Raw genomic sequence first — 22,367 nt, forward strand, 5'->3', positions numbered from 1 at the left:
GGGGGGGGGGGGGGGGGGGGGGGGGGGGGGGGGAGGCTCAGGTAGGGAAAGGCAGGTCTATGGCTCCCCCTGGTGGTGGCAGGAGGCGCCGGCCTCAGGATGGGTGGGAGTGGCCTCTCCCAGCTGTGATCCCCTATCAGGCACTGTACCGGGAGTCACCAAGGAGGCCTGGCTTCCAGCTGTGGGCGCAGGTACGCTGCTGTCGGGCTTTTAACTCGTCCAAGTGCACACTGCCACCGGGTAGTCTCCGCTCTGCTCTGCTGTTCCGTGGCAGCGTCTGAGTCACTCAGCCTCCCCAGCCTCACTCTCATCATCTATGAAATGAGACTCATCATGGATGGCCGGTTGGAAAGCCGGAGGGGCCGGAGAGTCCGGGAAGGGCAGCTGCCTTCTGCCGGGAGCCCTGACTTCCTAAAGCTGTTGTGGCCCTCACAGGTGAGGCTTATGGACCGCCGGGCCGACCTGTAAGCCCTGCATGGCTCTCAGCTGTTCTCCTCCATCGTAGTCCTGATCCCTTTTGTCAGAACCTCTACATGACGGCTGTTGTTATTATCTTCGTGAGCGTCCAACCACTTCTCGGCCATCCTCCCCAAGGTTGCCTTCCATTTAGTAATGGCCTTCACGATAAGCTGCCATTCTGTAGCGGTGCACAGTGGTTTGCAAAGCCCTTTTCCGCACAACCTTGTGAGGTAGATGGTGCAGATATTTTTCCCATTTGTATAGATGGGAAGACTGAGTCTCTTGAGTTTATTTAAACTCAGACTTATTGCCCTCTCTGGAGTCTCCAGTCTCTCTCTTCACTGACTCCTTCCCATCTGCCTACAAACAGGCCTCATTTCATTTCTTTTAATTGAAAATTTTTGTTATTCTGAACTTTACAAAAACCAAAAAATGTGAACATTTCCAAATACAGTGAACAGAAAAGATTATATGTAAAACAACAAATTTTGATTAGATAACGCTTATTTTTTTAAAGTATATAATAAATTCAACATATTCATTTCTTCTACTATCTTCTGAACTTTCTTCCTTTTTTGGCATCACTTATTTTTATCCCACCCAATGTACATATACAATTTAAAAAAAAATCTTCCTTACTGCAGAAAAGCATAGTCATGCAAAACAAATCCACACATTGTCCAGGTTTAAAGATGTTTCTGAACCTTTAATCTATTACTTTTCCTAGGAGATAGGTAGCCTATTTCATCATGGATCCTTTGGAATTGTGATTGGTTGTTGTATTGATCAGAATCCTTAAAGCTTTCAAAGCTTTTTTGTTTGCAATGTTGTAATCAGTTCTGCTTCTGCTCACTTCATTCACTTAGTTCATGAGATAGTCCTAATTTTGCCATATCTTTCCTTTTTGTTATTACCTAGGGCAGTGATTCCCAAAGTAGGTGTTACCGCCCCCTGGTGGGTGCTGCAGTGATCCAGGGGAGCGGTGATGGCCACAGCTGCATTTATCTTTCCTATTAATTGCTATTAAAATTTTTAAATAATTAATTTCCAGGGGGCTAAGTAATATTTTTTCTGGAAAGCAGGTGGAAGGCCAAAAAAGTTTGGGAACTACTGACCTAGGGCATGATAACATTCCATTATATTTACATACTACCCTCAAACCTGAGAGGGAGCTTTTAAAAATATATCCTTTTATTTAATTAATTAATTTGTGGTGTTTTTCCATGGTTACATGATCATGTTCTTTCCCTCCTCTCTTCCTTCCTCTCTCCCAGAGCCAATGAGCAATTCCACTGGGTTATACATGTATCATTGTTTAGAACCTATTTCCATATTATTATTAATATTTGCACTAGAATGATCGTTTAGAGTCTGCATCCCCAATCATGTTCCCATCAACCCATGTGAAAAAGCATTTGTTTTTCTTCTGTGTTTCTACTCCCATAGTTCTTTCTCTAGATATGGGTAGCTTCTTTCTCATAAGTCCCTCAGAATTGTCCTGGGTCATTGCATTGCTGCTAGTAGAGAAGTCCATTACATTCGATTTTACCACAGTATATCAGTCTCTGAATATAAGGTTCTCCTGGATCTGCTCCTTTCACTCTGCATCAGTTCCTGGAGGTCATCCCAGTTCACATGGAATTCCTCCAGTCCATCATTCCCTTTAGCACAATATAGTATTCCATCACCATAGGAGGGGGCTTTTTATTATCCCACATACCCCTACCAGCTACTAATGTATTCCTCTTCTCTACTGCCAAATAGTTAGGGCGGGGGTGGGGGGTGGTCTACATGAATTATCTCTACTTCTTCAATCCCTGTTTTCTCCCTAGCCATAACTTCTATCCCATCTCCTAATATCTACCTTTTCGGAGATCACTAATGAGTTTCTGATTGCCAAATCCAACAATCTTTCTTTTAACCTCATAGCCCTAAACTTCTTTATTATTATTATTATTATTATTATTATTTAAACCCTCACCTTCCGTCTTGGAGTCAATACTGTGTATTGGCTCCGGGTCACACAGCTGGGAAGTGGCCAGATTTGAACCTAGGACCTCCTGTACCTAGGCCTGGCTCTCAATTCACTGAGCTATCCAGCTGCCCCCAGCCCTAAACTTCTATCTAGCATACTGCACTGTTGACAGTGCCTCCTTGGATAGTTACTTCTCCCTTAGCTTCAGAGAAACCATCTAATGTGGTTTCTCCTTGTTTCTGCCTGCTCCTGTCTCCACTGGTGTGAGCTGTGGGACTCTTCAGAAAAGGGCATGAAGAGGGACCAGAGGCAGTCACTTACCAGGGAGTCTTAGGAGTCTCCCTTTTACAGACTCCAAATGTACTTTGCTGTTGTACTATCATAGCAATACCCATTCATTAGCTGAATTATTGTGGAATTAAATTGAATCCATATTATCTTTTTTTTAACCCTTACTTTCTATCTTAGTAGGAAGTTAAAAGATAGAAGGGCAAGGGTTACACAATTGGGGTCAGGTGACTTGCCCAGTCACACGGCTAGGAAGTTCTGAGGCCACATTTGAACCCAAGTCTTCCTGTCTCCAGGCCTGGCTTTCTCTATCCCCTGGGCCAGCTAGCTGCCCCAGAACCCATTCCATCTTGTTCCAAGTCAAGTGCTCTTACCTTCATATCATGCATAAGGTGTGTACATGATGCAATGTGTAAGATCATTGATGTAGGATAAGCCTAATCATGCCATCGATCTAGGTCAGTTTTTTAAAAATCACTTCATATCATCGGGTGGAGGAAGAAAAGAAGTTTGAATAGATTTTTAGCCAACTTCCCCTTTTCCTTAGAGCTAGGTCAGGTTAGATCACAAGTTGTTAGTTTTGCCTCGGTCTAGCCCTTTGTAGACATCTGTCCATATCACAAAGCCCCCGAGCTTGGCACAGTCCTGAGAGATTGGCAGCGCCTGCCCAGGAAGGGTCCAGGACTGGAACAGCAGGGGTTGCAGGTGCATTGGCAAGTGATGGTGGGGAAGCTTACCCAGTTCTTGCCTACACCAGGCCTGGCTGGACTGAATGATAGTGCACCATCTCAAATAGCTTGGCTTCATGGGTACTTTCACTCCGATCAAAACTTTAAAAAAGGAAAAAGAAACCCAGGCAAGGTCTGGGCTCCTGTTTTGTGGGGCATTCAGGGGACAGATGGTGATGGTGAGTTATACAAGGAGCAGAGCGCTGGAATTGTTAGGAGGCTTCTGCCGGAGGGAGCTGGGAGGATGCGGTCATTGACTCCCCAAGCAAGATCTTCAGACCTTGCAGATTGCTAGTTAGTGCTGCTAAGTGCACCTGAGATGGAAGTTTGTGTTTGCCAATAGAAAGTCACCTCTGGGATGGCATGAAAGTCAATTTTCCACATGTTCGCAGACATAGCTGTGCTACCAGCCCTTGTGCTATGACTTATCTCTGGCAAGGACTTGCAAAATAGTCTCTCTGGCTGATTGTCAAAAATTACATCATATCGGAGTAAACTGCTTTTAAATCAAACATCCATTATTCATGTATATTAACTGCTTTTTTATTTTTTTATTGGCTGTTTTGTGTATGATTTACTCTTTTCTCTCTGTCTCCTCCTCCCTCCCCAATTGTCTGTCTCTCTCATCTACTCCTTTTAAATCTTAGCTCATCTGTGAATTTATAGAGCCCATACACTTAGCTTTGTGTATGAACATCGATATGCTGACCCTGCATTTGTTCATAGTTAAATTTCTTATTTTCGTATGCCATATTTATGGTGGGTCAGAATAGCAACTTGGGACATTTACACTAGCAAATTGCACCCTAAAGACCCGTAAACCTTATTCTTTTGTGTCCTTCATTGAAAGAAAGAAAGAAACATTCAGCAATAATCATCCTGTGCCTCAAAGTATCTTTTAAAAATGAGGAAAATTGCACTTGTGAATGAGCTAAATCTGCTAGTTAGTGCAAAACAGATTGGCTGTTTTTTTTTTTTGCTGATTTGTTGATTTATATACATGAAAATGCACTTACAGTAAAGCTGCCATCTCCTCGACTAACATGGAGTCAGTGGCTGCAGGCAGAGATGTATAGATGGCAGATTGCTGCAGAAACATCTGTTCACGTCTCTGACACAGAAGGTACTTCCCAGCTTTGTAGTCCAGCTTCTCAGACACGAATTCAGAGAGTAAATAAGATGAGGACATTACACATTCACGCCTGTGCACACATGCATGTGCACACATGTGTATAGATACACAAACACATAAACATGTACCTACATACCTGCAAGGATAGCGTATGTAAGTATACATCTGTACATGCTTGCATAGGTGTACATAGACACATACACATACACACACACACATTTCCAAGGTCCTTTTCCTTACTTGGGAGGAGCTGAAAAGATAAGCCAAAGTTTAAGTGGTGAGATTTCATTGTATGTATTGACACACTGGGAATTCTCCAGCATGTGGACTTAAAGCTCACCTCAGATGCTATCTTGTGGGTGCAGCCTTTCCATATCATTTTGCCCTCTTCTGCTGAAATAACCTCTCCTTCATTTTCTCGTAGGGGATTTTTAGGATAAATTTAGAACTAAAGGAACCATAGAGATCTCGTCATCTAGCCCTTTCTTTTTATTTTCTCAATAACATATAATAACACATTTTAATGTATGCTTTCTGAAGTTAGAAGATCCAAGTTGTCTCCCTCTCTCCCTCCCTTCCTTCCCACCTCCCTGCGATTAACCCTTTATTTTTCAGATGAGAAAACTGAGCCTGGAGAGGAACATGTACTTGCCCAAGATTACACAAGTCAACAATAGTAGAACCGGGACTAAAATCCAGATCCCTTGACCATGAATCTAGTATTCTTTCCATCATGCCATACTAGTTCTAGGCAATGCACTTATTATGTTCCTATTTTTATTAATAATTATTTGCAGCCTTACACTATCGCCCATACTAGATTTATCCACTGGAGAAAGAAATGGCAAAACCACTCCAGTGGCTTTGCCAAGAAAACCTCATAGACAGTATGGCCCACGGGGTCAAGAAGAGTCAGATATATCTGAACAACTGAACAACAACAGCAGCAACAAATACTAGGCTTTAAGTTCCTAGAGGGCGGCATGGATTGTGTTCTACTCCCCTTTATGGTTTCTGCACTTAGCATGGAACCTTCTCTATATAGTAGGGTTTAAATAGACACCTGTTGAATTAAACTAAATTTAAATTTCCAAAGTGAGGTAGTCAACTTTTCATATGTATGTTCATATGCATGTGATTATATAGTGTATATATAGAAAGACACTATATATACAGTGTGTGTATACACACATACACACACACACAGATAAAAAGTTGACTGTTAAATGAAATCCTGCACATTAAATCCTATTGTCCCATTGGTTCATTTTTTACAAAGTCAGTTATGTGCTCTAGAACAAAAATATAGACAACTCCGTGATTAAAAAAAAAAAAAAAAATCAGGCCAGGCCTGGTTACTGACCTGTGATTCATTGGTCTTGGGAACTCCCAGGCAAGGATAGTTCCCTAGCAGTGCAGCATGGCATTTCCTTTGTCACTCTCAGTCTTAGAAAGCGTAGGTCCTGTGGGACCAGTATGTGTCAGAGGCAGAGCATTTGAATGCTGGTCTTTCTTGGCTCCAAGGCCAATCCTCAATTTGCTACTCTGTAATAGGCATTGAGCTAGAAGGGGGGGATACAAAACCAAGAGTGAACCAGTCTTGCCCTCAAGGAACTTCCCTTTTATCAGAGACTACATGTACCCAAATACATATATGCAAAAATACAAAATGCTTGTGGGGAGGGAAGGAGAGCATCCAGGCTATGGTTTTTAATGGTTTTTGTGACTGTTTTGAGTCCTTTCCAAATTCTCTCTGTCCCTTTTAAAGTTGTTGAGCCCATTTCTAGACACACTATTTTAGTCCTAATGAGTGGACAGAGAAAAGAATAGTTCATTCTAATATTTATTCTAATACCTGCACTGTTTCTAAATTTGTTTGCTTTTTTCTCTCCATTCCTCTTGAATGTGACTTCTCCAGCACTCTCTTGGATTGATCTGATACTGGATACCTGCATTTTAGTTATAGAGATTCCACCTTCTCCAACAGGCTTTACTGGGGTCTTTCACTGCTCTCTGAAATTGTCTTCAGTTTATAATATATACATTTTGTATACAATAACATTCCAGTATCCATGAGGATACATCCCAAGACCTACTGTGGGTGACTAAAACCATGGATATAAGTGAACAACTGCTGAACCCACTTATAACATGATTTTCTTGTACATATATACATAAATAATAAAGCTTAGTTGTTAAATTAAATACACAGTAAGACATTACCAACAGTAAATACAATAATAATGAAGTACATTATACATTATTACATGTACAAATAGACGCCCCCTCCATTGTGGGGATACATTTCAAGACCCCCAGTGGTGCCTGAAACCACAGACCATTCTTGCTTTAAATTTTAACACTTATGTTAATATTATTGTATAGTATTGTACTCTCTCGCCCTGCTCCTTCCCTGATTCAGTGTTCTATAGCCTCCTCCCCAAAACCCTTAAAATAAAACCCTCCAAATGAAAGCAGAAGAACTGATGAATGGAGAAACTACCACCGTGGGCAGACTGTTGCTGGTGGGCCTCTAGCCTGTGAACTGGTGCCAGCCCCCATCCTGCATCTGAAACCACAGAAAGGGAGACTGGAGAAGGGAGATGACTGTACATGTTTTTATTTCCATCTTGTCTCTCCTGTTAGACTGTGAGCTCCTTGAGGCCAGGGATCAAGTCTAGGCCTTTTTTGGTATTTCCAGTGCTTAATAATACAGTGTCCTGTACATTGTTGTTATTCAATTGTTCAGTTATGCCCAACTCTTTTTGAACAATCCTTACTTTCTGTCTTAGAATTGATACTGAGTGTAGTCCAAGAATAGAAGAGTAATAAGGGCTAGGCCGTCGAGGTTAGGCGACTTGCCCAGAGTCACACAACTAGGAAGTATCTGAGGCCAGATTTGAACCCAAAACCTCCCATCTCTGGGCCTGACATCCATGGAGCCAGTAAGCTGCCCCCTCTACATTTAACTTTCTAACCTTGTTATTGGTTATTTCTCTTCAGAAATCCTCAGGGATCTACCAACACACTCCCCTTCTTTGGGTATGCTCTCACATGCTCTCACACAACTCCATCCCCATTCTCCGTGCCAGGCCTCTTTTGCACTCCTCATCTCCACCTCATAAAGTCTCTTTCTCACAGAAGAAAAACAACTGCTTCATCACATGGGTCGATGGGGTTATGATTGGTGCTGTAGACTCTAAACGATCACCCTAGTGCAAATATTAATAATACGGAAATAGGTCTTGATCAGTGATACATGTAAAACTTAATGGAATTGCTCATTGGCTATGGGAGGAGGGGAGGGAAAGAACATGAATCCTGTAACCATGGAAAAATATTCTTAAGTAAGTAAATAAACTTAATTTAAAAAAATAAAGTCTCTTTCTTCATGAAGCCTTTCCTTCCCGCCCCCCGTAGCAGCTCACACATCCCCCCCTTCCCCAAACTGTCTTGTATATCTTTTATTCATTGTGGATATATTTGTATCTGTTGTCTTCCCAGAAAGCTCCTTGAAGGCAGGAACTCCTCCATTTCCTCAGGTCCTTGGAATATAAGGGACCTAATAAATGGTTGTTGATTGATTAATGAAACTTTTTACAACAGCTCCTGTGTAATGACTTACTTGGAATATGTTGCAGCCTACTTGTTCCCACCATCCCCCTTTCTTTTGCTCTTTGGGTCACTTGTCATTCTTCTTTTGGCTAGAGATTGTTATGTTCAAGACTCTCAGCCATACAGCATCGCTGGAAAAATGTTGGTAACAAAAAAAAATGGGCATTTGTTTCAGGGAGAAGTTAGAGTAATCAGAATGGCATGGCAGCTTCCCAAAGGCCCCCCTCTTCTTCTTGTTCAATTCCATTCCCAACTCATTGTCCATTTGTTTTTTCCACACGAGCGGTGCATGTCCCAATGGACAGGCGTGTAGATTCTGATCCACTTGGGCTTTCCTGGGCAAGTCGTTAGTCCGGCCCACTCTCTGAGTGATCATGAGTCTCATTTCAGAGATTATGTGCTGTCACAGGGCTTGACACAATCAGCTCAGAGCCTGTGAAGGGTTCATTCCTCCTTCTATAGTTCTTTTTCTACTGAGCCTTTGGGCGTGATCTCCTCTGTGACCATAATGAATCCTGATAAGCAGAGGCCTGTGTCCCCGCTTTAGGCTTTCCTTGTATTAGTGTTCAGAGGGTGGTTGAACAAAGTTACCTCTTCCTTTTATCTTTAAAAGACTCTGGCAGGTGTATAGGAGGCCCATCATTGAAGGAGAGTCTTGAAGACAGCATCTTGCTTTACTAAATTGAGATTTTAAAAATAATGTGAAAGCTAACAGTAAGGGCAGTATGTTTACACTTCCTCTATGCCTTTCAGTTAATTATATGAAGGGAAAAATGTGGTCTGTTTTGGAACATCACCTGCAAAACCGTATCTCCCTGCTCCATTTTAATGCCTTCGAGGATGCCATTGATGCGCCTGCCTATTATTTTCATACATATTTGGGAGGGCAACTGTCTATGTTCTATTGGTTGGCTTTTTTTGGAGGTAAAATAAGAATGCCTGGGGTCCTGTCCCTTGGTGCCTTGAAGATCATGCCGTTTCCACACTTGATCTAGTTGATTCTTTTCCCATCATTATCTTCTCCAAAGCTATTTACGTTTCCTTTGGAAGTTAGTGTCTTTGAGCATGAAAATATGTTGTTCTAAAAGTCTTTGTAGATCCTTTCTTTCACTGGTGATGTATTAGAGGCCTAAACACTCATCATTTCAAGGAGTTCCCATTTGTGCATTGTCAACTGCAGCTGTGAAGAGACAGAGGAAGTTGTTTATTGACTTGGATCTCATGTTGTATGTAGAGTCCTTGCTGTGGCCTCCTCCATGGTCATCTGCAGAGATCAGTGCTGGGGCATAGTAGATAGTTCAGACCCTTTAGAAGATGCTGGACATGCCTCTACCAGGGCACTTTTGTCCTCCCCCCTTTCCCTGGCTGGGACTTTGGCCCTGGTACCTCCTTCCTGTTCTAAACCCCTTCTCCTTGCTGTTTTGTGTACCAGCAGCTGTGGCACGGGCGGTGGAGTGAGTCTCCCAAGAGAGGCAGGTTATATGTCTGGGCAGTAACCCAGAGGAGTGACAGCAGGTGGCGTTGGCCAAATATACAAGGAAAGAGGTAGCTTTTAGCTGTTGGCAGCTGCTGAAGCTGTGCCCACCACCTCTGTGCATGGTTGGGATCACCCAGCACATTGTCTCCATGGCCTCCAGGGACAAGTGCAGGAGGAGAGGTGATGAGGGACTACAAGAGCAGTGGTTGCTGTGATAGGAGGTGACAGTAAATTCTTTCCCATCTGGATTCATATCTATGTAAAGACCCAGGCCAATTTCTGAATTAGGGGCAGTGCCGGAATTGCCTTGCATTAAACTGCAGCATTTGAAGTATGGTTTTATTGTACGCTGGGATCATTCCACTTCCAAAATTGTGCCTGTACAACGGATGTGAAAAACTAAAGGAAGAATTAGGAGATTCTAAAACTACCATGAGTTTGTAAGATAAGAGTCTAAGGTGTGAATGTAACTAATACTTGGAAATACTGGAAACTTTCTGTGAGGTCTTCCTGAAAAAAATGAATGTCTCCAACAAAATCCTGCCCTCCATTTCTGTCTTGATGTAGAATTTTAGGACTCTGAAGGGGAAAAGGAAGCCTTAATGCTGTTGGTTTTCTATAGTTTGCTTTCCCATACTCAGCAACAGTTTCAAGGCTTAGCTGTAAGTCTTAAGGAAACATTTTAATTTTTGTAGAAATGTGTCTTGTGCTCACTTTTTTCATATTCCTTATAATAGACAATTAGTACTTTAAAAAAAATTCCCTGGCATCTATTGATTTGGTGGTCACATTAGTGCAGAACATTTTCCCCAAGACTTTAGCTCCGGGTGGGTTTTTCCCTCCTTTCCAACCTATCTACCCACCTCTTTCTCAGTACGTCTGTCTAAGGAGACTGGCCACAAGTTTTAGACCCACCCAACTAGTGCAATAAAGAGAAAAAATTAGTCTAATGCATGGTCTTAACAAAAGGGAGAGTGTGAGCATAAATAATTAATTTCACTAGTCTGTGGCAATCAGATAAAATGAAGTCTCATTTGCTCAGCCTTATTAAAAGAGAGAGAGAGAAAGAGAAAGAGAGAAAGGGAGGGAGGGAGAAATAGTAAAGGTCGTTAAGGGACTTGTAACATGGAACGAATCGCCTCTGAGATGGATAATGTGTTTTCTAATCTCTGTGGTCTTTAACTAAACGTAATGGTAAAGGTACTCTTTGGATATTTCTAATTCATTGAATTATTAAACATTCTAGAGAACACTTGACTTTTAACTACTGACTTAGAAGCCTTTACAATGAAAAGAGTATAAGTCTTTTTGGGGAAGAGTTTAGGTCACACTCCATCAGTTAGGAATAATCCATATGAACTTAAAGAACTTGGAGAAAAAAGGAGAGGACGACTTGCCACCTATCAGATATATCAATTCAAGAGCCATCATGGGATATTCACTCATTTGGTGCATTTCTTTCTCTTTTTTAAATGAATATTTTCTTCTTTGTAAAAAATACTTTGAAGAAGCATATGATAAATATAGGTGATACAAAGTTAAAATAAGACTAGGATGATTTCTTCTTATAGCTGTATAGGAATCAAAACCAGCACTATTTTGTTTTTGCCAGAGCCTTTGAATGAATTTCTTAATTCTGTCCCCTTGGGTTTTTCATTGACGATGGTGATATTATGATTATTAGATTTTCTCCTTATTCATATGGGAGGAAAATTACTGGAAGAATTACTAAACATTTTCATGTTTAGAAAGGGGCTGATCCACAGAATTTTTTTTCCTTTAGCTATCTCCTAGCCCTTTTTCTTTAGCCTTGAATCATAATAAACTTCCTCTGTTTCTTTCAGAAATTCTCAGCAGTGGTAGCTCTAATATTGTATCAAGATTTGAGGTATTAACTGTTTCTATAGATATTTGTGAGAAGAATAGACTTGACATATAACAGCGGGTCCTCAAGGTAGGGATAATCCTTAACATAAAACAAGACTGATACACACTCAGTATGTTTGTTTCTCTAAAATACAGGATGTCTAAGTTATACATTATCCTTCAAACCCCAAGGTAAGTAAATCTAGGAATTGAAATCCAGTACTTTGATTCAAAGTCCAACCCAAGGGCAGGCCCTTTAACTTGGTTTTCTAGTTCTTTGAAGAGAGAAAGGTGAATTATTCCATTTTGTTTGGATCTGTTTTCTGTTGATATGAGAGGAGTGCAGCTCCACTGAAAACCAAAATTAACAAGCCATAACAAGCCACAGTGCTCAAAATAGCTTAATGTTATTTCTCAGATCTGGCTTTAGGATGATGATGGGTCCTGGAATTAGAGCTGGAACTAGGAACTTCAGCACCATCTTGTCCACACTCGTGTTTTGCAAATGAGGAAATTAAGGCTCAGGGAGTGGAAGTGATTTGCCTGTGGGAATAAGCATCACAGGTAGGAGTTGAATCCAGTAGAATTTGCTGCTTATTTCTTTTAATGTGTAGGCTACCAAGCTCTTCTTGAAGGATCTCCAGGTATATCTACTCAGTTTAGTCTATAGCCATCTAATCTTGCACCTTTCACTGATGGATGGAGTGTTAGACTCCCAAAATTAAGGAAAGTTTCAATTGGTCTTTCTAACCTTCCCTAACAGTTAGTATGTAGCCAAGTGTTTTTTCTACAATATTTAATAAGTCAACAAATGATCAGGATCCCAAGATTATATTTACCATAGTGGTTAATTAAAGACTAACTGAAAGACCCTAAATTTGTTTTTGTATGTTTTCATTTTTCAGAAGGATGGAATGAAAATGTTTTAGGATGATGGAATATTGCATCTGATAAACTATCTTACTTCTTCATATTCTGGATAGCTAATAGGTCCAGTGCTTCTAAACAATAGATGAAAGCTTATGGAGGGGGAGAATGGGAGACAGTCTATGGAGTAATATTTTAAAAGCACTCTTTAATTTTCCACTTGGGCGATTTTACCTTGGAGCTTCATCTCCCTGGGGTTGGAGTGGAGAGTTGTCATAATCCAGAGGCCTCACCCAAAAATTCAGTCCTGATGCTATGAACCCTGCCTGTGAAGATTATGTTATTTTTCAGTTGTGTCTAGAGTTTTCTTGAAAGAGATACTGGAGAGGTTGGCCATTTCTTTCTCCATTTATTTTACAGATGAGGAAACTGAGGCAAATAGTGAAGTGACTTGCCCTCACCAAGTTAGTAATTGTCAGAGGCCAGATTTGAACTCAGGTCCTCCTGTCTCCAAGCCCAATGCTGTAACCTCTGAGCTGCCTGGCTACCCTTACAGAGATGTAGAGAACATAATACTAAAGAACTGCTGTAGGTGCTTCCCTCACTTCTGGGAGATCTTCTTTTACAGGATCTGCAATCTCATGGTGAATATTTGGAAATAAATTTTATTGAGTAATTTAAAAAATTTTTCATTTAAATTTTCCAAATTACATGTAAAAACAGTTTCTAAAAATTTTCAAAGAATATTGAGTCCCAGATTCTCTTCCTCCCTGTGCTCCCAATTTCCCAATACTGTTTAAGTAGTAAGTAATCTTATATAGATTTTAGAAACCCAATCACATAAAACAGTTTATAAAATAAATTTTTTAAAAATTGTGACCATTTTTACCCACCATATTGCTTAAAGTAATTCAGACCTTTTTTACATATGTATATTCCTTGAACATAGTTTTTTATTTCCTACCTCTTGTCCTTTGTTCATTTTTGCCCCTTCTTCTGAAAGAGTGCCCCCTTCTCACCTTCTCAGCTCTGCTTGTCTTATTCTTACCCATAGTATAAAACATAGATCATATGTTCGTTCGTTCGTTCGTTCGTTCGTTCGTTCGTTCGTTCCTTCCTTCCTTCCTTCCTTCCTTCCTTCCTTCTCCTTTCTTCCTTCCTCCATTCTTCCCTCCTTTTTTCTTTTTCTTCCCTTCCCTTCCCCATCTTAGAGTCAATACTAAATATCTTTTTGAGACAGAAGAGCCGTAAGGGCTAAGAAATCGGGGTTAAGTGACTTGCCCAAGGTCACACAGCTAGGAAGTGCTTGAAATAGATTTGAACTCAGGACCCCCTCTCTCCAGGCCTGGCTATTTCTGTACTGACCACCTAGTTGCTCCTTGTGACTTTCTTAAGCCTTCCCAAAGACCTTAGTCCCTGGCTCTGAATTCCTTTTGCCTTTTTTTTTTCAATCTTATATTACAATCCCTGGTATATACTTGCCTGTTACCATATATCCCTGTGTATCTATATATACTTTTACAAGACTGTAAAGTCCTGGAAACCTAGAGATCCTCTTTGTATTCCTCATCACATTTGGTACTATTCCTTGAACATAGTAGGCACTCAGTAAATATTTGTTGAAGGAATAAAAGAATTGCTTGGCAGCCCACAAATCTGACCTTAGTTCCTGACTGTCTGTGCAGTCCTGGGCTAGATATTTAATCTTTTTGTGCCTTAGTACTCTCATCTGTAAAATGGGGATGAAAATAATAGCCTTTACCTCCCAGGGTTATTGAAGTCAATCACTTAGCACAGTGCCTGACACATAATAAGGTTACGTAAATGCTTATTCCCTTCTCCTGTCTGTGTGACCTTGGGCACATTACATAAATGTCTGATCCTCAGTTTCCTCATGTTTAAATCAGGAGAATGGGCTGGTTGTTGGGCTCATAAGTTTTAGAGCAGGAAGGGACGTTGGAGGCCATCATTTTCTTCATTTTGTTGATGAAGCTGGGGCCCAGAGAGATGAATGATAAGTGACAGAGCCAGGATAATAAACTGGAGTGCTGGCCTGCAAATTCAGATGCTCTGAAGGACTGTTCCAGCTCTGAATCCTCTGATCTTCTTCCCCTCTTTTCAAAGACTGTCTACTTCTTTTCCTTGCTTTTATTCTTAGAGTTATCCTCCTTTGTGTTTCTGAGTGGGGCTCAGCTTCCTGCACTCCTTTATGCATTTTCCCTCTTGGGTCCATTTCAGAGAGAGCTGATGACTTTTGCAGTTACAGGTTTCTGCATGACCTTTCCAAGAATCAAAGAGCAGGCACAATCCTGCTTTCTCCCTCTTCAGCATTTTTGTCTTCTTGGACTGCTTGCAGTAAATGTATTCTTCGTCATCGAGAGTATTTGTCCTCCAGTTTGCAGCGTTCCCATAACCTCGTTATCCTGAGGAAGGTTGAGAGATGTCTTTAATCCAGGCTGGGGGCTTTGGAGCTTGCCCTGATTTATCTTGAAGCAAAAGGCATTTGGTAGAAGCCTGGTCCCGGGATCGTTGGGTCCATGTGTGCATGTGCTCTTCTTCTTTCCTGACAGATACTGCTGTACAGCCTGCAGACAAGTCAGTGCCTGGCCACTCTGGGCAGCTCTCTGGGTGACTTCACATGCGTCAACCTCCGGAACAGCCCCCCACACCTGCTGGTCACAGGCAATAAGGACAGGAGGTATGTTGGAACCAGCCCTGGTGCTCTGTAGAAATGAATGGCTCCTGCCTCAAAGGTTCTTGCTTCTCCTCCTCCTCTTCCTCCTCTTCCTCTTCTTCCTCCTTCTCCTCCTCTTTCTCTTCCTCCTCTTTCTTCTCCTCCTCTTCCTTCTCCTTCTTCTCCTCCTCCTCCCTCCTCCTCTTCTTTCTTCTCCTCCTCCTTCTCATCCTCCTTCTCCTCCTCCTCCTCTCTGTTTCTGCTTCTCAGGCCCACAGCTACAGCCACCCTGAGTTTAGCCTTATGCTGTAAACACTGCCTCATGAGCCTGGAGAGCTGGGTATTAGGTAATCTTTGGATAGCGCTGCCTCTCTGCTTTCTTTCTGAGAGCATCATGGGAAGATTTTCTTTTAAGCCATTTGGTGGACGCAGTTGGTGGAGGGTCCGGAGAGACCACTTGGACTATTTTTTCCCCCTGCTGCAAAATTTGTCTGGCATTTAAAAGCTCACTTTCTGATATTAAAAACAATAACCTAAGGGATGAATCATGTTCAGTGAAATGAGTTTGTTTGCCAAATGATGTCAGGAGTGTATTTCAGAACACCATGGTGTCCCTCCAGTGACCAAAAGAGAGAGAGAAAGAGAGAAAGACGGACTTTATGTGAACAAGTTCCAGGTTCTATTTAGCTGATTAGTGGCCTTCCCTTTAACTCGTTGGCTTGGGGAGTCAGGTTTTCCCCGTACGGTGTCTGTTGCCAGCAACAGGCACACCGGGAACCGTCAGCATGGAAGGATTAAAGTGTTTGAAAAGACCCTCTGAATCCAATTTTTAGGTTTTCTTTTTTTCCCCCTTTTTTGTTTTTTTGGCTAGTTATCTGCAGTGTCTGATCCAGTGCCCCAAAGAGATATGGAATGGCGAGGGGCCAGTGTCTAATGGCACCCCTCCTTCTCCCAGCGCTCGGCACCAGGCTGCAGGTGGTGGTCTGGTTCGGTGGTGGGTATCAGATTGTGGGGCGGATACTTTCTCTTGCCAAATCCCAGACCTCTGTCCCGCCAGTGCAGCAGCTTGCAAAAATAATTATTTTATCAAACAATGTTTTCAGCACCCCCTTCCCAGCCCCTCCCCGTTTTTCAGGGCAAAGATAATACAAGCACACTGCGGACTTTGTGGGTAAAGAAAACGCTCCATCATTTTTCTTCGTCGTCTGAAGACAGCTGATGTTTCGATAAGGGTAACCCGATCGTCCGGCAAACGGCAAGGCTCTTTTTCTCTTGCAAAGGCAGGTTGGGCGAGCGGCCTCCCCACGCGGCCGAGCAAAGCAGACAAATCCATTTCTAGTTTTCATCTCATGTATTAGTGTTACCAAAGTGGGCTCGGCGTCGGTTTGTGCAGGGGATACAAAGAACACGAGCTTCTCTGATGCCCTTCTCCCCACTGGGACTTGGCAGCGGCTCCTCTTCCAGGAGAGTCAATGCAGAAGGCTACTCGCGATGCCCAAATGAAAAGCTTCGGGATTATAGATTTATTCGTGCAGAGTTTGTTTACAACATGAGCATTTGGGTGTTGGGTCACAGCGAGATTCACAGGAAACCAAACAGCGGAGCAGAGAAGAGCCCCCTGGTCTCTGCATACACGGGCCCAATTAGGGACCAGAGGAATAGTTTGGAGCCAAGTTGTAATACCATTAGCAGATGCACATTGGATTGTCAGCTGGGAGACCTATAGATACTCAGTAGAGGAGACTTTCCCCCAGAGCAGGGATCCCTAATTAGTGCCCCATCCCCTCACCGGGAGCCAAATGTGCTGGGTAAAAGCGCACTCTTGTCCCTGGAGTCTAAAATCTGACCTCATCATCTGTCGTGCTAAGCCTGTTTTAATAGGAGTTGATGTACCTGACATCCACAGGTTTAAATCTCTCCACAGGTGAGAATAGCAAAGTCGTGATTGTTTTTATGGGGCCCGGGAGAAAGCGGGTCTGATCCCAAAGGGGGCTCCCAGGGAAATGCTGATGCTGGCGCATCCCTGAGGAGGGGTAGATGAGCATTCCTACTTGCTGGGATCAAAGTAGCTGCTTTTATTAAAGTTGTATTTAAGACATTGAAAATAAAAGGAGCTTTTAGCCAGTCACAATTATATATGTAGGGAGGAATAGGTAAGGACTGAGACATCCTGACATCTCGGTGCTGGGGAAAAAAATTCCAGAATGTATTCTGGAAAAAAAAACTCAACAAACAACTCAATGAAAATAACTTGAGCGTATGTAATAATAAGCATAATAATGACAGTAATATTTCCATAGCACCTCCTAGGTGGTGGACATTGTGCTAAGCCCTTTACATAAAACTATCTTATTTGATCCTTAGAACAATCTTGGGAGGTAGATACTATTATTTTCCCCATTTTGAAAGTGAGGAAACTGAGGTAAGCAGAGGTAAAGTGACTTGCTCAAGCTCTCATAGGTAGGCATATCAGAGGCTGGATTTGAATTCAGGTCTTCCTGACTGTCAGGTGCAGCGCTCTCTCCACTGTCCCACCAGCTGCCCCAATATAGCTGGCATAAGTGTACGCACACATATTTATAACACTTTAAGTTTTGCAAAGTGCTTGACATATATTATCCCATTTGATCCCAATACACTTCAGTTCCGCCCACACCTATCAAGCTTGTGGGTTCCACATGCCAGGGATACAAAGATAGCACCAAAAAGTTAGCACCACTCGAGGAGCTGATGTTTTATTTCAAAAAGAGGGGAAAAGTTTAGTGGAAGGATTTCCTCAGGTAACATCTAAAAACCTGAAATTACTTTTTTAATGTGAAAAAAAAGAGTCCCTATTGAACCATAATTGTACTTAACAAGTAACATAAAAGTAAAGTCCCATAAAACTGTCCAAATATTTGAACATCCAAATTAAGGGCAAATGTAGAAAAATGTTTTCTTGTAAAAAGTAATTCAATTTGAATAAATGTCAACATTAATTAAAGTAAGGGAGGATCTTTTCTCAGAGTGTTAGGCTTGAAAATTAAAAACAAAACCAAAAAACCTCCGATTTCTTAAAGCATTTTCCTTCTCAGCCACCTGGTGAGGATTTTTCTCTCCATTTCTCAGGTGAGGAGAACAAGGTTCTTAAGAGTTGAAGTCACTTGTTCCTCATCAAAGGCCAGTGAGGGTCCAAGGGGTCAGGAATCCAGACCTCAGAGCAAGACTCCATTCCATGTCACCTCTTACATTTTACGTTTTTTGAAGAGCTCACGTTTCCCTTAGCGTTCTATAGTTCATTGGTTCCTTGCAAAAACTCTATGAGGTAGTAGTTGAAGATTCTTCTGTCGATTTTACAGGTGAGGAAACTGAGGCTCTGAGGTTAAATGACTTGCTAGTTAGCAGCAGGGTCCAGTTAGAACCCCCTGGCTTCTTGAATCCCAAATCCAAATCCAGTATCCTTTTCCTATTCTATCAAGCTGCTTTTTGTAACTCCTAATTAATGATTAAATTAATTTCTAGAAAAGCAGGGGGGCAACTCCATGTGTAGAAGAGGCCTGATGGCAGAAGAGTCATCAGGGAGCACCTTAGATGGGGCCTTGCCAGCTCTGGTCCTCTTTGGCCGGTGGAGCTGGGTGGCCCAGAGCCCAGAGCTGGGCAGAGGGGCCTGACGGGGATTCTGCACGGCTCCATTAAATCAAAACACAACCTGGTCTCTTTTGTCTAACAGTATCTTTTGTCTTTTCCCACTGAGATTAGGGCAAGAGAGAATAGATGTGACCAGAGTGAATTCAGTTAGCCTTGAGAGAGGAAGAATCTCAGAATGCTTGCATTTCTGAGCCTCTCACACAGGCTCCTTGGAAGGTGTCAGAAGCGAGCCCCTCTTTAAAGCAGGGACGATTTCCATCACATGTGCTTGGAGAACAGAGCTGGGTCTCATGAGAGTCCTTCCGGTCCTTTCTGTATTTCTAAAACAGGTTTCATGTTTGCAATATCTCAGATGAAGTCAGAGTTGTAGCTGGGGGAAGCTTATCAGTGGAGTGCCCACCACAGAAGTAGGAGGTGGTGATTGGAGCCCCCTGGGGGGGCACAGGTTGCCAGGGCAACATCGAGAGAGCCGCTCTTCCTACACGACAGTCATTTCTCTTTAAGCTGTCTTGTTATTTCTCAGTAAACTTGGGGGCAGGTGCCTTGTACCGAATGGCATTTCTTATGAAATTGGATTCTATTGTCCTATTGGAATCGAATAGTCGTAGGTCTCTGTGTTAGTGGGACCTGCAAAAGGTACGGCAACTAGAGCAGTCATGAGAAGTATTCCATTCCAGTGAACTTTAGTGAAAACATGCCTTGTTGAATTTTAGAAATAACTCTTTAGCTTCTTGAAATAGGTTCTTAGTATTTCCTTTTTGGGTTATTAGATCTGGAGTTTCTATCCAAGCCTTGCGCTGGGGCTTCTCCATAGTAGGTGCTTAATAACTTTATTGAATAGACGTCACTCATCAGAGTAAACATTTGCTGAAAGCTTGTTTGCTGTAGGAGGTTTAAAAAGATTAAGAAAGATTCTGGTCTTAGACTATCTACATTAAATTGGCCAGTGCTTCTTTAAAACGCGTAATGTCTTTTTTAGTTTTCATATTTAAATAGAATACATTACAAGGGGGAAAGGGTTTTCCACCTCTCTTTATACACCAGAATAAATTGCTATAACCACTTATTGTCACTAAAACCAAACTAAATCATGCATTCATCCCTGCTGTGTATTTGGTGGGGATTTGGGGTGGGGAGACGCTTTTGTTTTGAAAGGCTAAATTTGAATGCCTCTCCACTTCATCTCCCCCTCTCTCCTGGATGCTTTTTTGGATGGAAACATAGCTGAAGGTCAGGTCATTAATAAACCGCCCGAGCCAGAGTCTGAATGGGCTTTCGGTTTGTCGCCAGCTATTCTATCGAGTACAATGAACCTTTATTGTCAGATGGGACTTTCCAAGCCAAACCAATGGGAAGAAAGCCCCAAGTTGTCATCTCCAATTAAAGAACCGGTGAGCCTCCATCTTGCCCTGTTAATGTTATGTTGTGGTGTGCTCATGGCATGACCTGCCTCAGAGGGTGCAGGAGGCGGCAAGCTAAATGCTCTGCTGACTCCATCTGTAAGGGGCAGAATAAGTTATTCAGAGCTGGGATGATAGACCCACCCAGAGCGTGCCTCCATCTCAGTTCCAGCACGTTTTCCTGCCCATCAGATGGATGCCACTCGGTTGGAGTCTTTGGATGGTGCTAGTGTCTTTTGTTTTAATTGGCGGAATAGACCAGGCTCCTATGGAGTGATTTTCATTAGAGAGGGGCTGGGAGGGGGAGCTTTGGAACAGTACTATAGCTAGACCATGAATATTAAACATAACACAATTATAGCTTTTGGACCAATTATTTTTTCTTTTCAGCATACCACATTGACGAAGTGGGAGCTAGATATGTGTTTCTGATATCTCCCTCAGCTTCTTTTTTGCCTCTGGACTGTATCCTTTTGGCATATTTGCATGTCCATTGGCTGTGTTACTGGATCTCAGTCCACAGAGTGTATTGATTTAATGCCGAAGTATAGGCTTTACCTACTTGTCACAGATTTAAAGCTGATGATTCTGTTCGCCTGAGATGAATATCAAGTTGACTGAGTTAACATAAGCTTGTTCATGTCCTCAGTCCTGTCCATCGGAAGGAAGCCACAACTTTGCCTCTTGGAATACCCTCCAGAAATGGTTTCTTTTCCAAGCATCTTATTTCCCTGGTAACTTGGAGGGCTCCCCTTGTTTTTATTCATCTGAAACCCAGTAATGGTATCTCTTGGTTTATTTGTTTATTTTGTTTGGGGTCATCCATGCTGCTATCCAAATACAAGAGGAAAACAGATGGCAAACTCTGCACTTTTAGAAGGAATTGTGCTTGCCTTTGTCTCCCTACCAGCCGACTCTAAATTAGGGAACCTTGCAGAGTGGACCTGTGTGGGAGCCACTAAAGCAGTCAGACCTTTGTTCACCCAAAATGCACTCAAGAGGACTTAATACTGCACTTGTCTTTCTTTTCTTTTTCAGGATTTTAGACCAACTCTCCAGTTAGACTATCTGTCTGTCTGTCTCTCTATCCTCTACCTACCTATCTATCTATCATCCTCCATTGACTACTGTCTGTTATTATCTATTACCATCACTCTATCATTATCTGTCTTTATTTATCTATTACTGTCTATCATCTATTGATCAATCTATCTTGAAACTTTGCTCCTATCCAAACAATCCAGTCCTAGATTTTTATAAATGTCTCTAATTCCCACTGAGAGCTGACCTTTCACAGGGCCCGTCACCCTCATCTTGGCCACTCCCAAACCCCTCACTGGATCTGCTAACTCTTCATCATGTCGTATGACAGGGAAAACTGTGCTCCATTTAACAACCACCACCACAACAGACATTGAATAACTGCTTTTGAGTTTATGGAGAGCTTTACTTGCATTATCTCATTTGCTTCTTATAACAAATCTGCCAGCCTGTAGGGGCTATGATTCTAAGGGAATGTGGGTATTGTTCAGCTGTTTTCTGTTGTATCTGACTTTGTAACTGCAGTTGAGATATTCTTGGCAGAGATACTGGCGTGATTGACCATTCCTTCTCCGGCTCATTTTATAGATGAGGAAACTGAGGCAAAACAAGGTTAAGTGACTTGTCCAGGGTCATACGGCGAGGGAATGGCTGAAGCCATATTTGAACTTGGGTCTTCCCACTCTGTTCCCAGCACTCTTAACAACTGCAGCACTTTATTGTGGTATTATTATCCCCGTTTTAAAGAAAGAGGGATGTACAAAATTAAACGCGGTCATAACAAAACAGCTTCTCTAGCTCTTGGGCCAGGGAGGCAAGGGAGATGTGCTAGCCTGGCCATGTCTTAATGGAAGATTCCTTCATCTCTTTTCTCTAAGTGTCTATACATGATGAAATTCTATAATTTTTGAACCCTACAGCCTGTGCAGTGGCAGAATGACAGCCACCTTCCCTTTCTGTGTTGTCATCTCTCTCTTCAGGGTGAGGGTGTATGATCTGCGCAACAACAGTGCCTTGTGTTCCCTCTACGCTCATCAGTTGGGCGTCTCCGCCGTCCAGATGGATGACTGGAAAATCGTCAGCGGAGGCGAGGAAGGCCTGGTTTGTGTCTGGGACCAACGAATGGGCAACAAGCTATGGGAAATGCACGCCAGGTAATTTAATTTCTTTAGGTGATTTTATTGCTGTTGCAGGCAGAGGAGCCAAGAATTCTGTGCA

At 42.2% G+C, this 22,367-nt stretch overlaps 1 protein-coding gene across 2 annotated transcripts in view; it reads left to right on the forward strand.

The window, feature by feature from the left end:
• Nucleotides 1–22,367, forward strand: part of FBXW8 (F-box and WD repeat domain containing 8) — a 104,028-nt gene that overhangs the window by 77,896 nt on the left and 3,765 nt on the right. For both annotated transcript variants that reach the window (XM_044658822.1, XM_044658823.1), the window contains 2 exons: nucleotides 14,978–15,105; nucleotides 22,130–22,303. In XM_044658822.1, the coding sequence (XP_044514757.1) occupies nucleotides 14,978–15,105; nucleotides 22,130–22,303 (302 nt within the window). The remainder of the gene's footprint in view (nucleotides 1–14,977; nucleotides 15,106–22,129; nucleotides 22,304–22,367) is intronic.

This window comes from Gracilinanus agilis, chromosome 1 (assembly GCF_016433145.1).
Source record: "Gracilinanus agilis isolate LMUSP501 chromosome 1, AgileGrace, whole genome shotgun sequence".
Classification (NCBI taxonomy): Eukaryota; Metazoa; Chordata; class Mammalia; order Didelphimorphia; family Didelphidae; genus Gracilinanus; species Gracilinanus agilis.